Source organism: Phaenicophaeus curvirostris, chromosome 14 (genome assembly GCF_032191515.1).
Source record: "Phaenicophaeus curvirostris isolate KB17595 chromosome 14, BPBGC_Pcur_1.0, whole genome shotgun sequence".
NCBI lineage: Eukaryota > Metazoa > Chordata > Aves > Cuculiformes > Cuculidae > Phaenicophaeus > Phaenicophaeus curvirostris.
This window is the reverse complement of record NC_091405.1, coordinates 14,033,442-14,054,398: the sequence shown is the minus strand read 5'-3', so window position 1 is coordinate 14,054,398 and position 20,957 is coordinate 14,033,442. Positions and strand designations below refer to the sequence as shown.

The window sequence follows — 20,957 nt, the reverse complement described above, 5'->3', positions numbered from 1 at the left end:
AACTCTGCTGGAGAGCTCTCTGTTATTTATCGGAAAGAAGATGACCTGAATAGTTTTGTCCTTTCTGGTACCAGATGAGGAAACATATTACATCTAGGGATTTGGATGCATCTGGTTTGGGAAACACATTAAAATACGGGTTTGTTGATTCAGGTCAGGCTCTGTCACTACTTCCAGCAGGACTTTGGATATCATGTTCAGATAAGGCACCAGGAAGGCCTGGATCTTCTCCAGTCTTCTGTTCAGAAAATAGTAATTAAGATATTACCCTCAGCTGACAAATGAAACAGAACAGATTGCTATCAGCACAAGATACAGCTCCTCTTACAGGTACAGGACTAGACTGACCTCACAGAGATGCAAGTTTTCTGGTTGGTAGAAACACTTAAGTCATACTTCTCAGAACAGTGACATAAGAAATCAGATTATCACATAACTAATTGGGGTGACTGGTTAGGTAACTTCTGAGCTTCGAGACTTCACATTGAACATCAAAAGGCAGCTGAAGTAAACTGATAGCTATACCCTACTGGGCTCTAAAGAGCTTGTATTAAGACAAGTACAAAATTGCCTCTTTTCTACCATCAGTCTGTGTCAGAAAGATTTTCGTGCTTCTGGTTCAGATGTCACAAGCAGGGAGAAAGCAGGCTGCTTGGAAAAGCTTCTAAATGTTCGAGTGATAAGACGGAGGAAACCCAGTTTGTGTCGTAAAGACATGAAGTGGTCAAGATAAGAAAGCTCTCCTGGTCTACAGGCTTTAGCTGTGAAAATTTAGCAGAAGGTCCTGGGAAAGGAGGTCATAAAAGTTCTGGAAAACAAGAGAAAGTCTCTTGAATGATTCATTAAAAAGCCTACCCATGCCTTGAAAAGCAGAGAGAGAATTTGGATGTCGTTATTGAACACACTACTAGCAGATATCTTTCTGAGCCACCTGCATATCTCCATGATGGAAGAGTGACTTTCTGTTTGATGCTACAACTTAATTCCTGCCTGCCATTTTAGCTTCTCCACTGAAATGAAGTGAAAAATACCTGCCAATGTCTGCATTAGTTTTGTGACTTCTTCTACAGCCACCTCCAGCTATTCAGTTCCAGCAACCTACTATTCTATCTAGGGACAAGGAAGAGAAAATGCAAGCTCTTTTAATCCTAGACACGAAGAGGGATAAAGCAAATGCTTCCTGTGCAGAAACTGCTGGACAAGAAACTTCAAGCACGAGAAGTTTGTAGATTGTACAAGCACTCTAGGTTTGGCAAGAGGAAATCTCTGAAATGCAGTGGGAAAGCACTGTCAAACTTGGAATGGAAGTGACAAATGAATGCACCACAGAACCTATATCCAGCATGCTCAACTGTCCAACATTAATGAAATAGAAAGAAGGGAAAACAGTAGGAGTAATATAAGAAGAGACTGAGGTTTCCGTTGGTGTCTCTTATCTAAGGAAATGACTGACCACATAAGAGAAAACCCCAAAATTTCCATTTAGTGATTTGCTCAACAGCAAAAACAAAAGGCAGGTGCTGGATACAATAGACGATACTGGTCAAACTGTTTCTTTCTGCACAGCACTCAGTAAACAGTCACCACTATTGAGTTCTAACCTCTTGTCATGCAGCAACATTGAGTCAACAATCCGCTCTCATGGCTTAATGCTTTTGATGTTTACTTTGTTCTTTCTATAGTTCAAAAGAAAGCACTAATGCAACAGTCCTCTTACCAAATACAATCTTAATCCCAGAATCCCAAACCCTTTGCTGTTGGCCAGTTAAGTCTGTTAAGACGAAAGGATTTGATCAAGCTTTACATAACAACACAGAAGTTAAATCCAACAAACAGAGTTCTTTTTATCTGTACTGCTCAGACAGCTAAGGGGAGGGTGGGGGGGAAATATCAGGAAGGGGGAAAAAAAGGTAATGAACTTGGCTGTTTAAAACAAAATAGGAATTAAATTATTTCTCTTACTGCCACTTTGTCTTTTCAGAGCGAGTCTTCTAAAGAACTGAGATTTATTCTCCAATAAAGTCTCTGAGTGTGAAAGCTATAACTTTCCCCTAACACAGAATACTGTGGCACCTGCTGTGTGTTTTTGCAAATCTGAGAAATGTTTTCTTTTCATTTTTTTCCCAACCCTACTGTGTATTTATGAAGTTAGAATATAGCTCATTGATTAGCCTGCTCCTTGGACCTGGACTGACGTCTTTGTTTTGTCATTCATGTTTTCTGTGAGCTTAGTCCAACCACCAAACCACACACCAGTGAGTTACAGCTCCCTGTCTCTGAAACTAGTTATCAGTGATGTTGATAGTATCTTATGACATTTGAATTTATAACCATGCAACACGTACTACACAAGGACATACATAAAGAATGTAAGGTAACAAAATAAAGGCAGAACAACTATTTCAGATGGAAAGATTAATACTTTCTGGACTATTAAATACATTTCCACACAAACACTTCTATGCAGAAAAAAGGCTATCCCAGTGGTCATCTTGTACCTAAGCCACACAGAATTCAGCCTGTGCTGAATTTGAGACAAAGGTCTCAAATCACATTTCAGCTTCACTTTATGCTACTTACTATCACAATTTTGTGCTAGTATAATTACGATAATCCAAAAATAATATGCCAGTTAAAAGTATGAAGTTATATGAAAAGTGTGGAAGCATCTTGCTTTAACACAACGCTTCTACTAGCATCTATTAATTACAAGAAGATTTTCAATATCCCATTCAAGACAGATGTGTCTAACACTGTCTCCAGCATGGGAAGTATAGTCTGGAGATCTGAAAACTGAAGGGATAAGGATCAAATCTTTTCAATCTGCATGCATTTGCCTGAGCACTGGGTGGGAACAGCTACCTGCCTCCCAACTGGAAAGATATTACAGAACAGCTCTTCTCCAGTGGCAGCACGCAAAGAAAGGACCACCTGCTGCTATCTAAATCTTGTCTTCATAACTCAGCTATTTCATAAAAAATGAGGCGCATCAGAATTAATAAAGTAAAACTGCTGAAAGGCTGAAATTATGGTAGCCTAAAAGGTTTTACACTAATAAAAACAATCCTGCTGCTGACTGGTTTGGAAATTTTATATATTTGATATTATGTTTGCTATGCAAGACAATGCTACACAACAAAGTAAGAAATAATTAGAGGCAAAGAAAGGTAGAATAAGACAAAAATAGAATTATTCACCTCATTGACATTTAATATCCTGCGTATATATATCCTATAATTCTGAAAATAAAAAAGCCACCGTTTATTGGATTATGTTCTACTATAAGCAGAAAGGAAAACTGTGGTGAAATTAAATACGGAAACACTTTAAACAAACGATTACTCCATCACGTCAAGTACACCTTGCTTTTGTGTTTAACACCTACAAGCACCAGCTGAAGTTGAGCTCCTATGTTACAGGTGCATACAAGGGAACATTCTTTGCAAAATACAGACATGATAGATGCATAGATCCAAAAACCAGAATAATAACACATTTCACAGATAAGGAACTGAAGACAGACGTTCTTAACATAGAAAATCTTTCAAGTTCTGTTTAACCAGACTTCTCTACAACCAAAACCAAACGACTGGACTATAAAAGGACAGAAATTTCCAAGTGGAGCTTAACATGGTTCACTGCTCTAAATAAACTGAGCATATTATTTCCACTAGCCTATAATATAAACGTAGCACACAGCCCATGCAACAACTTGTCATATTCGAGTTTTTCAGAGAGCTTCTGAAGTCTCATTTCTGCGCTTTTTTTAAAAAAAGGAGCAACACCACCCTCAAATTAATCTCTCCTGCTCATCAACCCCCACTTGCCCAAGAGTTCAAGGTTCTTCAGGTGTGTTCTCTGGCGCACGTAATACAGCATCCATACTCAAGATCCCCAGAGGCCCTTCCCACCACAACGATCCTATCTTCCCAGGACAGAGAGGTCTGATCACAAAGGAAGAGGTGAGATAAGTCTTGGAAAGAAGTAGTTATCTGAGGCCATATTGATTCCACTCATATGCAAGAGAAATGTATTGAGGGTCTCAGGCCTTTACAGAGAAATTAATGCAGGAATTTCTATGTCTGGTTTGGTTAGTGCAGTAGAGTCTGCAGTGCATCAGAAAACTCAGTGCTACCATTTTCAGTGATGGCAATACCATCTCTGCTGGGGACAGTGATGTTCACTACTGCTACCAATGCCAAAATATTGTGAGACCTTGAATTAAAACACTTGGTCCCCACAATACAACTGGGTGACTTTTTTTGATACTCATCGGACAGTGGTAGGAGATACAGAAATAATACCCTATTCCCAGCTTAACGGTTTTCCAACACAACATTATATCAAGAACCGCACTCTCATACATGCATTCTCACATTGTCTTGTTCACTGACATACTCCAATAACCCTTAACATTAACCAAGGAATGTTGATCTTTAAATACCTTCTAGATGAAAGTGTTCATCACCAATACTGTCTCTGTAGCCTTCCCCAGACAAATCCTGTTTAAAAAAAATAAAAACAAATTAATGATATATATTATCTGCAAAGTGTTTAGGTGTTAAGAATATGTATTTATTGTTACCAGGATTAATTTAAAACACTAACAAGAGCACAGAAATTGTTTTCTAGGCAAGAATTCACTTTATCAATGGTAGTCAATGCATTTGGTGTTATTTTATAATGCTCTGGACATACTTTAGGACAAAAATTTAATGGAGATGAATAGATTGTACACAAGACAAAAAAGAAGCATTCATAGTCAGCGCCTTTTACAAAGTAGATTACTATTTAGGATTTCAATGTTCTGTCAATCAAGCAAGATTAAAAAACCTCCAAATGAAAAATGATAAATGATAAGCCCTTCACTACCCACAGAGGAATGTTATCACTTGGTTCCACTAACAAACAGAAAACTTTCATATGGCAGAGGTCACCTAAGAAAAACAGACACCAGACTCTGAAGAGCTGCCTGATCCTTCAGTCCCAAAATTAATGAAATTTTATCAGCCCCAGTACATCTACAACAATACAGAAGCAGATGCCACACATATGCAGATGATCTTATCTCAGACCCCCAAAAATATTCCTCTAATGATGCTGAAGTAGTAATAAAGGGTATCAGTGGAATTTGGAGCTAATCCCACTTACAAAGATCCTGAAAAGCATTCTTACTCTCTTAACAGCAAACCCTTTCAGCTCCATTCCCTCACACACCACCTAAACCATAAGCAATGACAGCTATCCTCATATTTTCCCCTCTCCCATTCATTCCAAAGGCTCTAACATCACCACAATCTCACTGACCTTACATTATAGTCTGGTCTCTCACCTAAAAATGAGTATACATTTGTTGATGTAAAATGCACCATCAAGTACCTCAATGAAAAACAGCAGAAGACAGAAGTGTAAAACAGCAGTGAAGCATTAATTTTCATTAAGTTAGCTTCCGTATTTTTTCACTTTTAATCACTACATGAATCTTAAGTAAATATGTTTTATATTCTAGTCTAGTTTCACTCCTTCTCTAGCTCCTAGTTATTTAAGTTAATGTAGTAACTTAATGCAAGCAAATTTCCATTAAGTGTTTCCGCCTTAAACCAAATTATTATAAATTACCAAATTCTAGAAAAGCGTTTTTATGATGTTGAACCATAATGTAACTTTTAAATAGCACATAAATTGACAAATCATCCTGCAACTGATGAGAGTATCATTTGAACCTTTTAGTGGCACATTTAAGCACAATTCCTCAGCTCCTATTCAAATGTGTTCCTCTGTATGTGTTAAGTTTATGACACCTAATACCTTTGATGGACAGATGCGTATCTGCAAAAGGTGTGAGCAAGCCTAAGATTTTACAGGACAAAAAAAAAAAAAAAAAAAAGGAAGAAAAAAAGAAATTGTTTCATTCACCTTATTATCATTAAATCTTCTGTCAAAAAAACTGCAAGAGTTACTAGAATAATTTTAGCACCACAGAGCCAGACATCACAACCTGGACAATTACCAGAATGCACCTGCTTGAGAAAAGGATTCTGGACAGTGCATGTGCATTCACACTGAACAGAAAAGTACAGAAGCACCAAGCATCAGAGAAAACAATTCTGATTGCAGCTCATGATGCATAATGGATTATTATCCCAGTAACCTGTACAAACTGCCTTAAGGTGAATAAAATAGTGCTGCTATCACCAGCTAGGCAACTTCAGAAAATAGACTAGAGCAAAAGAAAAGGATAAGTGTGTAGGACACAACTTGCAGCTCAAGAAATTCTAGTGGGAACTGAATGCTGTAGTCAGGTAGGAATATTTGACAGTGGTGAGAACGTGTTCAAGCCCAAAGGAAACGCAGGCTCAAAGGGACGACAAGACCAGCAGTGGCTCTGTCATTCGGTTGGGCTCTGCACCATGGGCCCCCCCCAAGCCCCACAGAGCTGCAGGAGCCCAGCCCACAGCAGAAGCAGAGCCTGGGAGAACACAAGCAACAACATTTAGGTCATAGGTAGTTGTAGATCACTTTCCTGACATGATGTTTTAAATCACAACACTGCATTTTCAAACTGGAACACTGAGTCATGATACAACCAAAACCAGATGTACCCTGTGAAATGCTATATAAATGAGGTCACTGAGCACTTGAAAGAATAAAGAAAAGAAACGTTTACATAGAAGGATTATTCCAGCATGCCATTTCTATAGGTTGCTAAACAGGCACCCATCTAGACTAAGTGTGTCTACCTCACTGAGAGTTCCCCAGATAAATAAGTTAGCTATCAACATAAATCATGGAGAATGACTGAGATTCAGACTCAAACATCTGCTTCAAAACTCTGAACAGCTGGCTGCCTGGCCTGGGTAGAAAGGACCTTGTCCCCCATATATCCCATTCTGATAGGTGCTGCTGCTTTGCTCAGCTCAGATTTAAGAAGGTGGGGGTGGAGAGAAGAGTTAATTGGTGCAACTCCCTCAGAAATGCTGCTGAGTATATACATACACGAGGAAGAAAAACAATCTTTAAAAGCTCCCACACCCCAGGGCTTCTGTTCAGCTGGTTACAAGTCAGGCAATCATCACTCGCTTCCCACCTTCTCCGTGCAATCACAGACTCCCAATGAATTCTAACTCACTGGGAATTTTATTTTTTTAACCTCAACCTCAGCCCTAGCCACCCTGTGCAGTTTTCTTACTAATACAAGTCACTGGAGAAAAAGGTGAGACCTCATCTCTTGTGACACCTCTCTTTTGAGACCTCATCTGGAGTATTGTGTCCAGTTCTGGGATCCTCAACGTAAGAAGGACATGGAGCTGTTGGAACAGGCCCAGAGCAGGCTACAAAGATGATCCAAGGGCTGGAGCACCTCCTGTATGAGGACAGGCTGAGAGAGTTGGGCTTGTTCAGCCTGGAGAAGGCTCAAAGGAGATCTTACAGTGACCTTCCAGTACCTGAAAGGAGCCTACAAGAAAGCTGGAGAGCAACTACTCATAAAGGCTTGTGGTGATAGGACTAGGGGCAACGGCTATAAACTGGAGATGGGCAGATTTAGACTAGACATTAGGAAGAATTTCTTCATCATGAGTGTAGTGAGACACTGGAACAGGTTCCCAAGGGAAGTTGTTGCTGTCCCGTCCCTGGAGGTGTTCAAGGCCAGGTTGGTTGGGGCCCTGGGTAAGCTGATCTTTTCACGCTGCTCTCCATGACACCCAACACACAAAAGCCAAAGCTACAGAATGCAGAGTGTGTATTATAGTAAGCCACATATGGACTAACATGATGTTAAATACAGTTTTGCTTTTGGTGTAAGTAAAAACAGCTACATTCATGGATGTATTAGATATATCAAAGGATAGCCTTTGATTCAGATAGGTTATCGTGATAACAAGCAGATTTTTAAAGTTTGGATCCCACTACTCCCTGTATTACATCACAGTCAATACTGTGTTAATTAACATTTTTCTAAACGGTATTTCTCTTGTCAAGTAAAAACAAGTTGCTTTACCTCTCCTCCTTCAAACACTTCATTAAAATCCTTTGATTTGGCCTTAAGATGCTAAATTTTCTACATTTTTGGCAGAAAATATGCACACATGTCCTGTTTTAGTGGAATTCTTATGAATGTATCATATCCACCACTTTCCCCTAGTACAGCACACACGAAATGACAAATCGTCAACTAAGAAAATTTTCCTCCCTATATTTAACCATCTTACTGAAACATGGAGGGGGGTCTGCCTTTATTCTCATATTGATGCAATAAAGTTCCATAACTTGTGAAAAGAGCAAAGTTGAAGATATGTGTTTCATAAGAGGACTGCAAGGGATAAGATATGGGGTAACTCTAACATCTCACGGAGTAGATTTTACAATGGTTTTAAAGTAGGTGCCAACAAGAATGCCGCGTCAACTATACAAAATTTCTATTCTTGATGTAGACAAAAAACAATCCCAAGAAACAGAGGTTCAAGAGAATGAGGATGCCCTTTGGCCATTCACCCAAATGACTGAAGGCTCTGTCAGCTGCTGAGTAGCTATTCTGAATGCTTCAGTCTCGCTTCCAGGAAACTAGATTCCAACATGAATTTTATTTTCATGTAGCTCATATAGGGTCCTCAGCAGATTTTGAAAACTTAATCTCTTGAGGACCCTTCAGGGAAACCCATCCAGTCCCCAGAGCAGTCATTATTAATGTTTTGCTTGGGGTTTTTGTTTTTGTTTTTTTAAACTTGCCCAGACTTGAAGAGAAGGAGGTAAAAGACTTTTTAGAAAAACAATCGATGGGAGCAACCTAGTTCTCCTTTGAGTATCTGGAATTTCCCATGGACTAGAAACACTGTCATGTGTAACTATGCTTAATTGAAGCCTAGCCCTCACTACTAGGAAATGTATTCACACCTCAAAAAATGGTATCAGTTATTTTAGGATAAAGCAGGTGAAAGTAGATATCCAGATATCTGAGGTGATCATCATTCTTCACAAGTACAGCTTTGCAGCAGGCTTAAAACTCAAAACTAAAATAATAAAAACTTACACTGCTTGTAGTCAGATGTACTTGGAGATGACATCTTGCTAGGTTAGCAGCTTCCATGTTTACAAACCGATGCAGTCAAATATACATAAAAGTGGACTTTTTGGAACACAATTTTGTGTTATCACCACTTACAGGCAAAAGATACGAATGTGCTTTAGGCACATACTTGGCTTTCTCCACATTCAGAAGTAAGGCCTTCATTTTAATATTCTCTTTCAAGAACTCTTGAAGATCCCCCTTGTAAGCCTTTTCAAATAAGCCACATGCTTCTGTATTATTGTGTCTTATTTAGAACAAGAGCTTCCTTTCTTTCCCTGTTCATAAGTAACCTATATACCTAGGGCCATACACAGATAAAGTATATATTCCGAGACCCACTACAATAAAGATAATAAAAATTGAATTAAAGCATATACCATATAAAAACCACTATAGACCAGTACACATTTAGGTCTTGGTTTAAGCTTAATACTGTTTCTCTAACAGTATATCTACCTTTCCTGCTGCAATCATGAGGTTTAACTTTTTCTTTTTGAGTTTGCCATTCCAGACAATTTAATAATAAAGATAACTCACCAGGATTCAACTTTCTGTAAATAATGTGTGAAGCTGCTCATGAAGTAGTCAAGGTGACTTTAATTTTTAGACCAACATCAAAATATACATTACAACTGCAATAATGCATTTCGCTAAGTCAAAGCAGCAAGCTCAACTTCTACAATGTTTTCTTTTTCTGAAATAAGAGCCTGGTGCTCTGTGATCCATTACAGACAGGTATTTCTTCCTCCATCATGCATGGAAGTTTCTCAGATAAAATTTCTTCATAATATAATCACAGTAGGTAGAGTTGTTAAGAAAACAGATTTCTCCTCTGAGATCTCTGATAGATGATCTTGGATGGGTTTAGCTTCTGAGGTTTATGATTTTATTGCCTTTGTCTGCCATAATGGCCCCTATGGCCTAAGGTATGTTCTTCCTAACAGTGATAGCAGAACACAATGGGTGATGCACAACAGATACTGAAATTCATCGTTTGGTACCTTAGTGCAAAGTTCACAATAATATACCAGCTCAGAAACTATGATAACAAAGCGCACAAATGCATTCAGCTTGGCTGCCTCTCCTCTAGGAGCTGTAACTCTTAGCCACAATAATACATCTGGTAATAGTGTCTGAAATCACTGCATCTATATCCACTAATTTGACAGAATTGGAGCCCCTGCAGTCTCATCTCACAGAAGGTGATCGTACAACAATTCCAGCTGCTGGCAAAATACCATGAAGATCAAAAGAAACCCCCAAACCAGCCAAACAAACCACCTTAATCACAGAATCATCAAGGTTGGAAAAGACCTCTAAGATAAGCAAGTCTAACTGTCAGTCCAACATTACCATGCCTACTAAACCATGTCCTGAAGTGCCACATCTACACATTTTTTGAACACCTCCAGGGACAGTGACTTCATCCCTTCGCTGAGCAGCCTGTTCCAATGCTTCACCACTCTTTCAGTAAAGAAATTTTTCATAATATCCAATCTAAACCTCCACAGATGCAACTTGAGGTAATTTTCTCTCATCCTATCACTAGTCACTTGGGAGAAGAGACCAACACCCACCTCACCAGAACCTCCTTTCAAGTAGTTCTAGAGAGTGACAAGGTCTCCTTTCAGACTCCTCCAGACTGAACAACCCCAGTCCTGCCAGCCACTCCTCATACATGCCGCAGACCTTTCACCAGCTTTGTTGCCCTTCTCTGGACACACTCCAGCAGCTCAATGTCTCTCCTATAGTGAGGGGCCCAAAACTGAACGCAGGATCTGAGGTATGGCCTCACCAGCCCCGAGTACAGAGAGACAATCACTTCCCTACTCTTGCTGGCCACACCATTTCTGATAGAAGCCAGAATGCTGTTGGCCACCTTGGCTTTGAGATTAAGTTGGGCTGAAACAAGAAATGACTGCTTTTTGCTATATTTAAATTCACTTTGAAGCTACTTCAGAAGGATAAATGAACTCACTCTACAGATTCAGCTATTTACCTTACTTTGTTCTTCTAGCTATTCTCTGATCTCTTTGCTGATTGCAAACTCAATTGTCCCGTGTCCCCCAGGATCTTACCTTCAACCTAGATTATACTGATGAACAAGTCTAAGGACACGAATGAAAGAAGACAAATTTCATCTACTTTCCAGCCTAGAGAAGCTGAGTAACTCCTCCACATTACTTATTTGGGAATTCTTCACCACAGCAGTCAGATGAGCATAGCTACACAATAAATCTGATTTTCTGTTCAACTTCCTTTCATGATAGATTTGGTCACCAAGAAACTCTTTTAACAAACAGACTGAAGTGATTTTACCCAGGCATATGCTGGGAAATGAGCATGCAGAAAAATGCTACAGAGCCTGACTACAGAATAACTTGCTCATTTAAGATGTGACCATTGAAATCAAGGATACGCTTTCCACCAACTTCAGTGACCACTACAGTTTTAATATACTGCATTCTGAACCCCTCCTGGGATAACAGCCTGTGTCTTCCTATGTGGCTCAGGTTTTCATACAGCACAAGGGCTAGCTCCCCTAGAATGATAATCAGTGCTCCTCTATTATGTTTATAGCTCTATGTCTTTTCCTGCTAATGGATGACGTATATTTGTGCAGCTGGAGGAAACCTGGATTCAATAACTGCTCCACCACAGACTCACTGTGTGGTGTAGCGTGAGTCACTTAAATCTCTTTGTGCCTTCATTTTTCAACTGTAAATTGGAATTCTTGATGCCCACCTTCACAAAGAGCTCTGAATCCACAAGATGAAAACATACCCTGCTCAATAATATTACCTTGTTAGGAAGCACAGGTGTGTGACCCTGGACACATATGCTAATGTTGAGCCATAAATCTGTCAACAAGAGGTGCTGGCAAAACAGATGGTTCACATTCCTTTTCAAACCACTTCTTTGTCCCCAAAGCCCAGGTATGTCAACTAATCATTTCATAACTGGTCAGGGTTTTAATGGGCCGGGAAGTCACAGAGAAGCACAATGCCACCAGCATTATGGCTAAAAAAAGAGTCAACAAGAGGAAAATACAGACATAGAGGTTTCTTTTACCCTTCTCCTCTGCTCCCTGGCATGTGGGACCAATACTGTGAAGCTCCACAGAAAAAGATAAAAGAAAAAGCAGAACCTGTCTCCACACATTCCTGTAAGTAGTACAGCATCAGTGATCATGCTTGGATCCTGATTGATGCTGCGTGCATAGAAACAGACACATGTTTTTTAATTGCAGGCAATAAAAAAACACAGACACGTACCCTTTTAAAACCTGATTTAAATGAACAATTGCATGTTGACCCACAGGGTCAAGAGGATTACAAGCAAATAAAAAGTTCACTTCTAAATTTTGGATTTCTTTTTTTTTTTTTTTAAGAGTTATCTAATTTCAACTGCCCATCTCAGCAGCTGAGAACTGAGCACACACAGCATTTTCCTTGAAAATGTCACTGTAGCAGGGATCCGGGCGGGCTGCAGGAGGGAGCGCGGGGGCGCCGTGCGGGTCCGGCTGCCACGCACATTCCCAAAAATGGAATGGCAGGGCCAGAGGCCCACATCAAAGCCACAGAGTTCAGCAGATTTCTCCTTCCCCTCCCCCCAAGCCTTTGAGACAGAGACTTCATACTCCAGAATTTAATATCTTTTTCCTCCCTCCCCCCAGCAGCCCCTTTGTCTGCGGCTCTGTTCTCTAAGAGCTAACAGATGTTGATGCCATATAGTTTCAAAGAAAACTTTTGATGCCCACATAACTCATTACAACTAATATATTCCAAGAATGCTTGTAGCTCAGGAAACACTGGGGTGAAAAAACAGAGGAGAGAGGGCAAATGGCTACACTGAATAAGCCTTGAGAGAAAATAAATAGTTCACTTCAAAGTCATCAGGGAATTCTTTAACGAGCTCTTTCTTCCGCAAAACACAGAACAAATTCAGCTGAGCCTACAATTCCCAAATGAAACAAATAAAACCAAAACCCATATAAATGGCAAAGCAGAGGGAAGCATCAGAGAGGTCGGCAGGCTCGCTCAGCAACAAAGTGCAGCATTCTCGAGGTTCGATATTCCCAAGCAACCTGCACTGTGCCAGGGCACAAAAGCACGGCTGAAAAGCAGAGACTGTCAACAATAACAGCCCAGAGAGCCCTTAAAAAAAAAAACTACCCCTGTCCCTCTGCACAGAATGAATGCAAGCAGCGGAGAGATTGCTCAATTCGTGGAGCACTTCAATTCAGCCTTACAACATAAGCAGGAGGACGTCACGAATGTCACAATTCGAGAGAAGAAATATTTGCTTATGTAGCAAAAGCAGGTGATTGAATTTAACAGTGCAGGCAGGTCCTCGTTCTCAGCCCTTCTCTAGGGTTACATACAGGATGGAATCTTTCATAAATTTCTCTAGCAGGTCTCCTCCCCTCCCTTGCTGCTTCAGCACCAGCTGCATCCTCTCCCTTCAGGGAGAAGCACCCCAGGAGTCACCAGGGGCTGGTGGGGAGCAGGGCTGAGAAAAGGGGGGATGGTGAGAATGCGATTACATCAATTTCCACAGCAGGAGGATCAGATTGCATCATTGCACACAACTTGGGGCCCGCTCTTTTATCCCTGTTGCAGGCACATTTCCCATTGAAATCAGTGGGAGACTTGTCTGTGCAAGGACTGCAGAATCGGGTATTCTGTGATCACAGAATTAGAAGGCAGTAGGAAGCCACACCTGGCAGCACCTCTCCTGGTGGTGCTCTGCCCTCCATCAGGATGGATATCAAATCAAAAGAAATGGAAATATAACAACAATGTGAAATTCCTTATCCCCTTCATAGACAAAATGCGAAAAATGCATCACTGCAGTTATTGCAGCAAAGTCCCTATAAAGTCCCGACCAGTGAACTGCAGATTTCACACAAAACAAGTAACAATGAAAGAAAATGGGGAGGGGAGGCAGCACAGGGGGAGTCTATCCCACTACACAATTGTGGGCATCTCTCATCTCACAATTAATATATAAAGAGCTTTAATGATTTTAGACAAACAGGTGCATTCTGCTTGGTTTTTTTCCAGGAGTTTAATGGAAGAGGAGAAACAAAAACAGTCAGCCCTGCTTCTGCAGCAGCAACAATGCATGGTCTCTTTTTCTGAATGGTTCAGATACAAACCATAGTACTGTAGAACAACATACAGAATTATTAGTTTTTCCTTGCTGCTTATTTCCAAGCATCACACTTTTCATCCACTCTCATCTGCATAAAAATTCTCGTTGTAGCAGCTGAACAGTCTCCCCAGTTCAACTGCTGCTACTCCCATGCCCACCTTCTTTCCAGGATAGCTATCCCCCAAGCACACTGGTAAACACCTGAGGAAAACCAGAACTAAAATCTTCTGTCACATTTGTTCAGGATAAAACGTGGTTCCTTGTAAAAATGATTTCCTATTATCTTTCCATACCTTACTCTTTGGAGACAGATCATTGACTCTGGGGAAAAATAAAGAAAGGTATCCTCAAACCTTGTGGCTTTCTAAGCAAAATACCATATTACTGAGGTAACCCACCACATTTCAGGGTGGCAGGAACCTTCAGCAGGAAAGTTGACAGAAGGACTGCTCCGGTAACTCAAATCGAGTCTGTGGACTCGGAAATTTCCACAGTGGTGGAACAGGGTCAAGATGGAATATGTCAGGAGAAGACAGGGGACAACACAAAAGTAGAAAACATTACTGAGCCCTTAGGGCTAAATGCATAGAATCAGAAGATTTTAAATTCTAAATTCAAAATCTTACTAAACTCTCCAAATAGTGCACCTCTAAGATCTGGGTTCTATGTTTCCTCAAAACACCCCAACACATTCAGACTAAAAGGATAGTGTGTGGAAAGGCTGTGAAGCCCAACCAGAACCACTAGTGCCGCGTGTTTGTGGCGGCTGCACTGTGGCAACTCTCCAGTCTCATTCAAATGGCAGGTTCTGAGCTACCAGGATGCAGCACTTGGGCCAGGAACTGCTTTCAGAGTACATCGTGTGTTTTGCCAGTGTTTTTACAACATCAAATAGCATGTTTCAGTGTGGGCTAATTACATGCTCCTGTCTCACATATACCAGAATAGAGTGAGGGGGGAAAAAAGAATCCTGAAATACACCATATAAAGTAAATGTGATGGCTCGGGTTTGGTTTCCGCTAAGCCCTCTTGTGAGTATTTTGTGACAGCAAAATAATTTGTCCTTTAGGAAATTACAGCAAATTATAATTAGAAGGAGGAAAAAAAACCACCAAAAACCAAAAAACTCAACAAAAATTTAGTAACTATCACTTATAGTGGCTGCTGGCAGCAACAGCTGGTGTTTCCCCAGCATAAGATGAAGCACAACAGCAGCGATGCCACAACTGACGCTTTACGTTAAAAAAAATGAACTACAATCTTATGTTCTTCCTAAAGCTGGTGATGTTTTGCCCAAATAAAGACTTTGAAATCTGCACCTGCAGCAATACTCTTGACTTCATACCATGTTTCTGTTTCTATACTCCAAACATCAACTACATACAGAGGCACTGATAGAGCCAGCTTTTTAGGAACCTTGCTGGACACTTTTTGCTGTTTCTACACATTTAAAATTTGCATTCAATAAGCTAAGTCACTTTTGTCAAAGAAAAAAAACCTAACTTACAGACAAGCCAGAGCATAAAACCTTTAAAGTGTATCTCCTTCAATGGTCTCAGCAATAGGGGCAGTATTGACTGCTCTCAGAAACTCCTAATTCCTTTCCAATGTCAAGCAGACAAATTAAAAGCAATTTATATTCTTTAAATTTTTTCCAAACTCTTTTGTTTTTCAACTGTCGAAGATACAATTGATGTATTTTCAGTTGTGTCCTGAACAATAAAGGTCTAGACAGAAATCTTTCAGATGTGTGTATCTTCCTCAACCAGGATTCTGCCAATACACATGGGAACTGTGCTACAGATAGAAGAAAAGAAAGAAAAAAAATTAAAAAGAAATTACTCCAGTCTGCCATGATGATCCTCATTTTGATGCAACTCTGACACGGTGGACATGAAAAACTCTGAATGTTGTGTCATTAGTATGGTTTTGTCTCATGAAGCAGGCAGAACAATGCCTAGAGACATCCGAAGACCTTGGAAGGATTTTATGGCTAGTTTTCACTACTTCAGGGAAAATGTTTGAGTTTCTGATTGTGTGTGTGTGTGTTTCAAAGTGTGTACATTTGTTTGTTACACTACAAGGAAGAATCGAAACATTAAGAACAAAATTATTAATTTTGCCAAACATTAAGCTCCTTCTGAAGAAATACTGATAGAAAAATATAGTCCAATCTCACAGAATATATATGCAGTTCCTTAGCCTGAAACAGAATAATATATCCTGCAGTGAGAAATCCCAAGCCTGGGTTTCTGAAGCACTATAGCATCTAATATGTGTAGGACCTCTTGCAATGACTTTTTTCCCCTTGTTCCACCATCTCCATTAACAAGTATTACTGTTACCTGTTACTCTTCTGCAGTATACTCCATCAGAGACTATTGCCTGTGCCTCCCAGTGGAGGACCCTGAAGGGGTCCCTGACCCAGAAGGATGCACTCCATAAGGTACGCAGGGATTTATTTCCTGCCACTTGCAGGTGCTTGCAGTAGAGAACACCCCATTAAGCATTGCTATCTGGAACAGCTCTGTTATTTGCTTCTTGCCATGATGAAGCCCAGAGAAAGAGGAGCACACAGGTCTTTGGCAACCAAACTGGACCTTTTGATCCAGGTTTCACTAGTGCACAGGTACTCCAAGATCAACCCTGAATGCCAGAGATCCATCTCCAGGCACCATGTTATATGTGACTTCAGACATAGTCACATATCTGACAAAAGCTGGACTTGGCATCAGACTTCACATAAAATGGGAGAGGCCAAAACCAGCATCTGGAGAAGCAAACCAAACCAAGGATGCTGGATCTTGCCAAAAACACTTGCATGTTCTGAGCACATCACTAAGGTTAGCAAGCAATCAGCCTGCTCCGCTCGCTAGGGCACAGCCCCCTTTAAACACGTGGCATAGGAAACACAACTTCACCACCAGCACAAAACACTTGGACAAGCTGCATCACTTTGTATCAACAGCCACTTTCTCTTCCCATAGAAAGTGGGAGAAAGCTGAAGAACTCCAAGTGTATACTCCAAGAGTATACTCTCTCCAAGTATTTCAGTTTCATCTCAGATCCACAGAGTCTTGCCCATGTGGTTGTGAGTAGCAAGCTGAAGTTCTAAGGGTCTTAACAGGTTACCATCCTCCCTTACTTTCTTTTTTAAATCAACTTAAATTTGCCTTTGGGGTAAAGTTTTGTACTAATTTTCTGTGATTTATAACATCTTATTGAAACAGAAAGGCCAGTGGAGATAATTTACAATGTTTATACAAACTTTAATATTTTCCATGACAAGCAGACACATTTGGGAGGGGATGGAGAAGGGATGACAACAGAATGCAGATTATATGCAGAGCAGCAGGCTTGACTGACCCCGTGCAGCTATTATAGGAACAGCAGCACCTTAAAACTCACATTTGCCCAGAAAAGTCTTCCTTAGTCTTACACAAACACCTGAAAGGCTCTAAAGGGGGAAGGAAACCTCAGCATTTCCAGTCAGTTCCCTTTGCTCACTTGACTTTATGAAGACTGCTTCCTTAATTTTTCGATTCAGGCTCGTTAGTCTTTTTTTATATGCTCCAGTAGGAAAGGCACCCAAAAGGAGTGGTGCAAGTAATTATTAAACTAAAGGAAAACGACAAGGAGACTTTACTACCCACCAAGCTACCTTAATTTAAATTTTAAATTTAAACTAGGAGAAGTAGTTCATACGACATTACTGGCACCTCAGTTAACATTGTTTTAATGTCAAATGTGTTTTAATGCCGCTAATTTTTAATTGCTAGTGCTTAAAGAATGAAAGAAAATTAACACAAACAGGACAGATCTCACTCACTAAGCACAACTTTTAACTTCAGTCTAAGAGTCTGTCAGGCCCACATTGCATCAACAGCTTCATAAGCTCATGACACATCAGCCACAAAGCACAAACTATTGCCCAAGCTGCCCTGGCAAGGCATACAAGCCTTGCTTTTGATGTCAGTTTTACCCTAGTTTCACATTTCTGTAGCTGTAGCAGAACAAAATCAGGGTGGCTGGAAACAGAATTGTGCCTTCACCTCTTGCCAGAGCATTCAGGACCAACTTGTTTTATAGTCAGCTATGTAGCATCAATATTGATATCAAAGTAGACATTCTAAGTTAAGTTGAAAACTCTTTACATTTCTTCCACAAGCAAAATATTAGGAACCCTGCCCTAGAGAAAGATGAAAGGAGCCAATCTCCCCTTTAAATTACCAAGCAAGCCTGGGCCTTGACTCCTTTTTCAATGGGAAGTCAAAAACGTCTGACTTCAATCAGTTTGTATAAACCAGCTTTTGTTTTTCCTTTTACCCAAATGACTCCACTCTTAAGGATTTATTGTAACTGGATTGCTTTTCTACCCAGCAGGGAGCTGTAGCACTAGCAAAGCTGTTCCACACAGTAGGTTTTCTGCTGATTGAATTTCTAGACTTTCAGCTCTTCGGAAATGTTTGCTCTTGTACAAGCTGTCAGAGGGAAATTGTGTGCAGTCGATTTTGTCTCAGCTAAAGCCAGGCGGGGTTCCATATACAGCCAGCAAATGCAGAATTAAAAGAAGGAGGATCAATCAAATTGTGAAGGTAAAAAGGTCTCAGCACAAACAAACAAACCAAAACAAAAAAAACCCCAAAGAAACAAACCACACAACAAAACGGCAGGTGAAGCAGATGAGAATGAAAACCATTTCTGCAAATAGGTGCACTGAAAAGAACCAGTGACATCCTTTCTTAAAAGGAAAACTTCTAGTTAAAAAGCACTAAAATAAGGACCAGGAGTAATTTGAAGAAGCTGTTCCATTAAACATACACAAAGCCATGACCATTACGTTGCTTCAAAACGAAGCTGCTGTATAAACCCGCATTCTTCCAAGCAGCCCACCCTACCAGCACTGCCACAACTGTCAGACCCAGGGTCACATCACGGCACTGCACTGCATCCCTGCCATAGCGAGCACTTGAGTAGCCAGCCCTTTTCCACCCTACTGTGCTTCTGCCTGGTTCTGTGCAATCAGGAACACACACTGGGAAGATGTAGGAAGCTGTTGCAAAGTCCCTCAGCTGCCGTGATGGTCACAGACGGCGGAAGGTGATTTAACAAGAAGGATTTTTCAGCCATCGTGTTCTCAGTATCTGGCAAAGACTATAGAGTCACCTCCACTTCAAGTGTGCTGTAGCTATTATCTCACCACACCCGTGGCCCAAAGACTCAAATTGCTATCTGCACTCGAAGCTTTGTTATTTAGAAATCTAATAACTGACAAGGCCAGAAGTGCACATAGGGGCCAACACAATCAAAGAAGCAGCAAGAGATTAAGATCACATAAAAGGACCTCAATATAATCAACACTCGATTTAACAACTAACTCATCTGTAAGGAAAAAATTTGGTTCTAACTGCATTACAGGGAACAGTAATGCTTTTAGACATACGCTAGTATTTCCAAGCGACAGCACAGGTGAGTATTAGACTGGGAGTCTCTGCCCTGGCGGACTTAGATAGATAAGCCTTACCATCTTTAAGTATACTGTAATATGACCAGAAGCAGTTGCCGACAGCAGGTTCATCATCTTGCCTCAGTACTGAGGTTTGCATTTTGGTGACCCTGTGATAGAAAAATTGGTTTCTCTTTTAAAAAATAATTGCAGCTAGTGGGTCTTTTTTTTATTAGTTTGTTTGGTTTTTGACATATAGTGAAAATCACAAAGGCATACAATGGGGGTTTTAGTTTTAGAAAACAAACTTGATCTTAGAAGACTCAACCTTGTCCTACTACCTTGTATTTTTCAGTACTCATCTTTGTGTGTAGGTTCAGTGAGTAGCCAAACAGTACAGCAGTATCCTTACCCACTGTCTGCAAGGACAGTCACTCTACCTGCTACATGTATAATAGAGAAAAGCACCTTACAAAAATGCTTTCTTAGAACATCCAAAGTGTCTGCAAGAGTGACTGGTGCAGAGCCTTAGTGAACTTTCAGTTTGCTATGTGCTGTCTTTCCCCTCAGAAGACACTTTACTGGAGTGGGAAAAGGATGACATCTATCATAAAACAAATAATAATAATGAGGATTTTTGCCACTATTCTTCCCCAGTCAGCCACTTTCTATTAAAAGTGGTTTTCTCTCTCAGTTCCACCTTATTTCACCTGTTAAGTGTAGCTCAGTGATTTTCCTGCTGGGATTCTGTTCAGACACACTTTTCCAACTCAGCACACTGACAGCCTGACATCCATGTTCCTAATCAACAGTGCACCTTGACAAAGCCCCAGTGATGAAAGGAAATATCCTGGCTCCGAAGTCTTCTAAAGGGCCACTTGACTGACGAAGGCATTTGCACCACTATTTGCACCATATTTAATGAACCTCATTATCTAAACAGTCATCTGCTCATTCTAGTCACTAAAGAGCTTCCTTGGTTTTTCTTTACCTCTTGGGAGGCTACAGTTCCTCTTTGACCATAAAGAAAAACATTGCAAAGCAAAAAGAAAGAAGGCAGACAGTAAGAAATTCCTGATACATGAGAAGTAAACACAAGGCTGCAAATGACCTGAAACTTTGATCAGTCTTTCTTACTGATGCTATTAAGATTTACTCCAGCTGTCCCAGACGCTAGTGCTAATAGTGCTCCAGCTCAGGGCTGTAATCATGTACAATAGCTAAATAAAGCATTGCCTTAAGATAGAAAGTCATTCATAAATCCCAACAAAGGTTATTGAAAGGTTA

At 40.4% G+C, this 20,957-nt stretch overlaps 1 protein-coding gene across 2 annotated transcripts in view; it reads right to left on the bottom strand.

Moving 5' to 3' along the window:
- The window catches only part of NKD1 (NKD inhibitor of WNT signaling pathway 1), a 101,555-nt gene that overhangs the window by 33,161 nt on the left and 47,437 nt on the right, over nt 1-20,957 (bottom strand). For both annotated transcript variants that reach the window (XM_069868256.1, XM_069868255.1), the window contains exon 4: nt 4,445-4,502. In XM_069868256.1, coding sequence (XP_069724357.1) covers nt 4,445-4,502 — 58 coding nt within the window. The remainder of the gene's footprint in view (nt 1-4,444; nt 4,503-20,957) is intronic.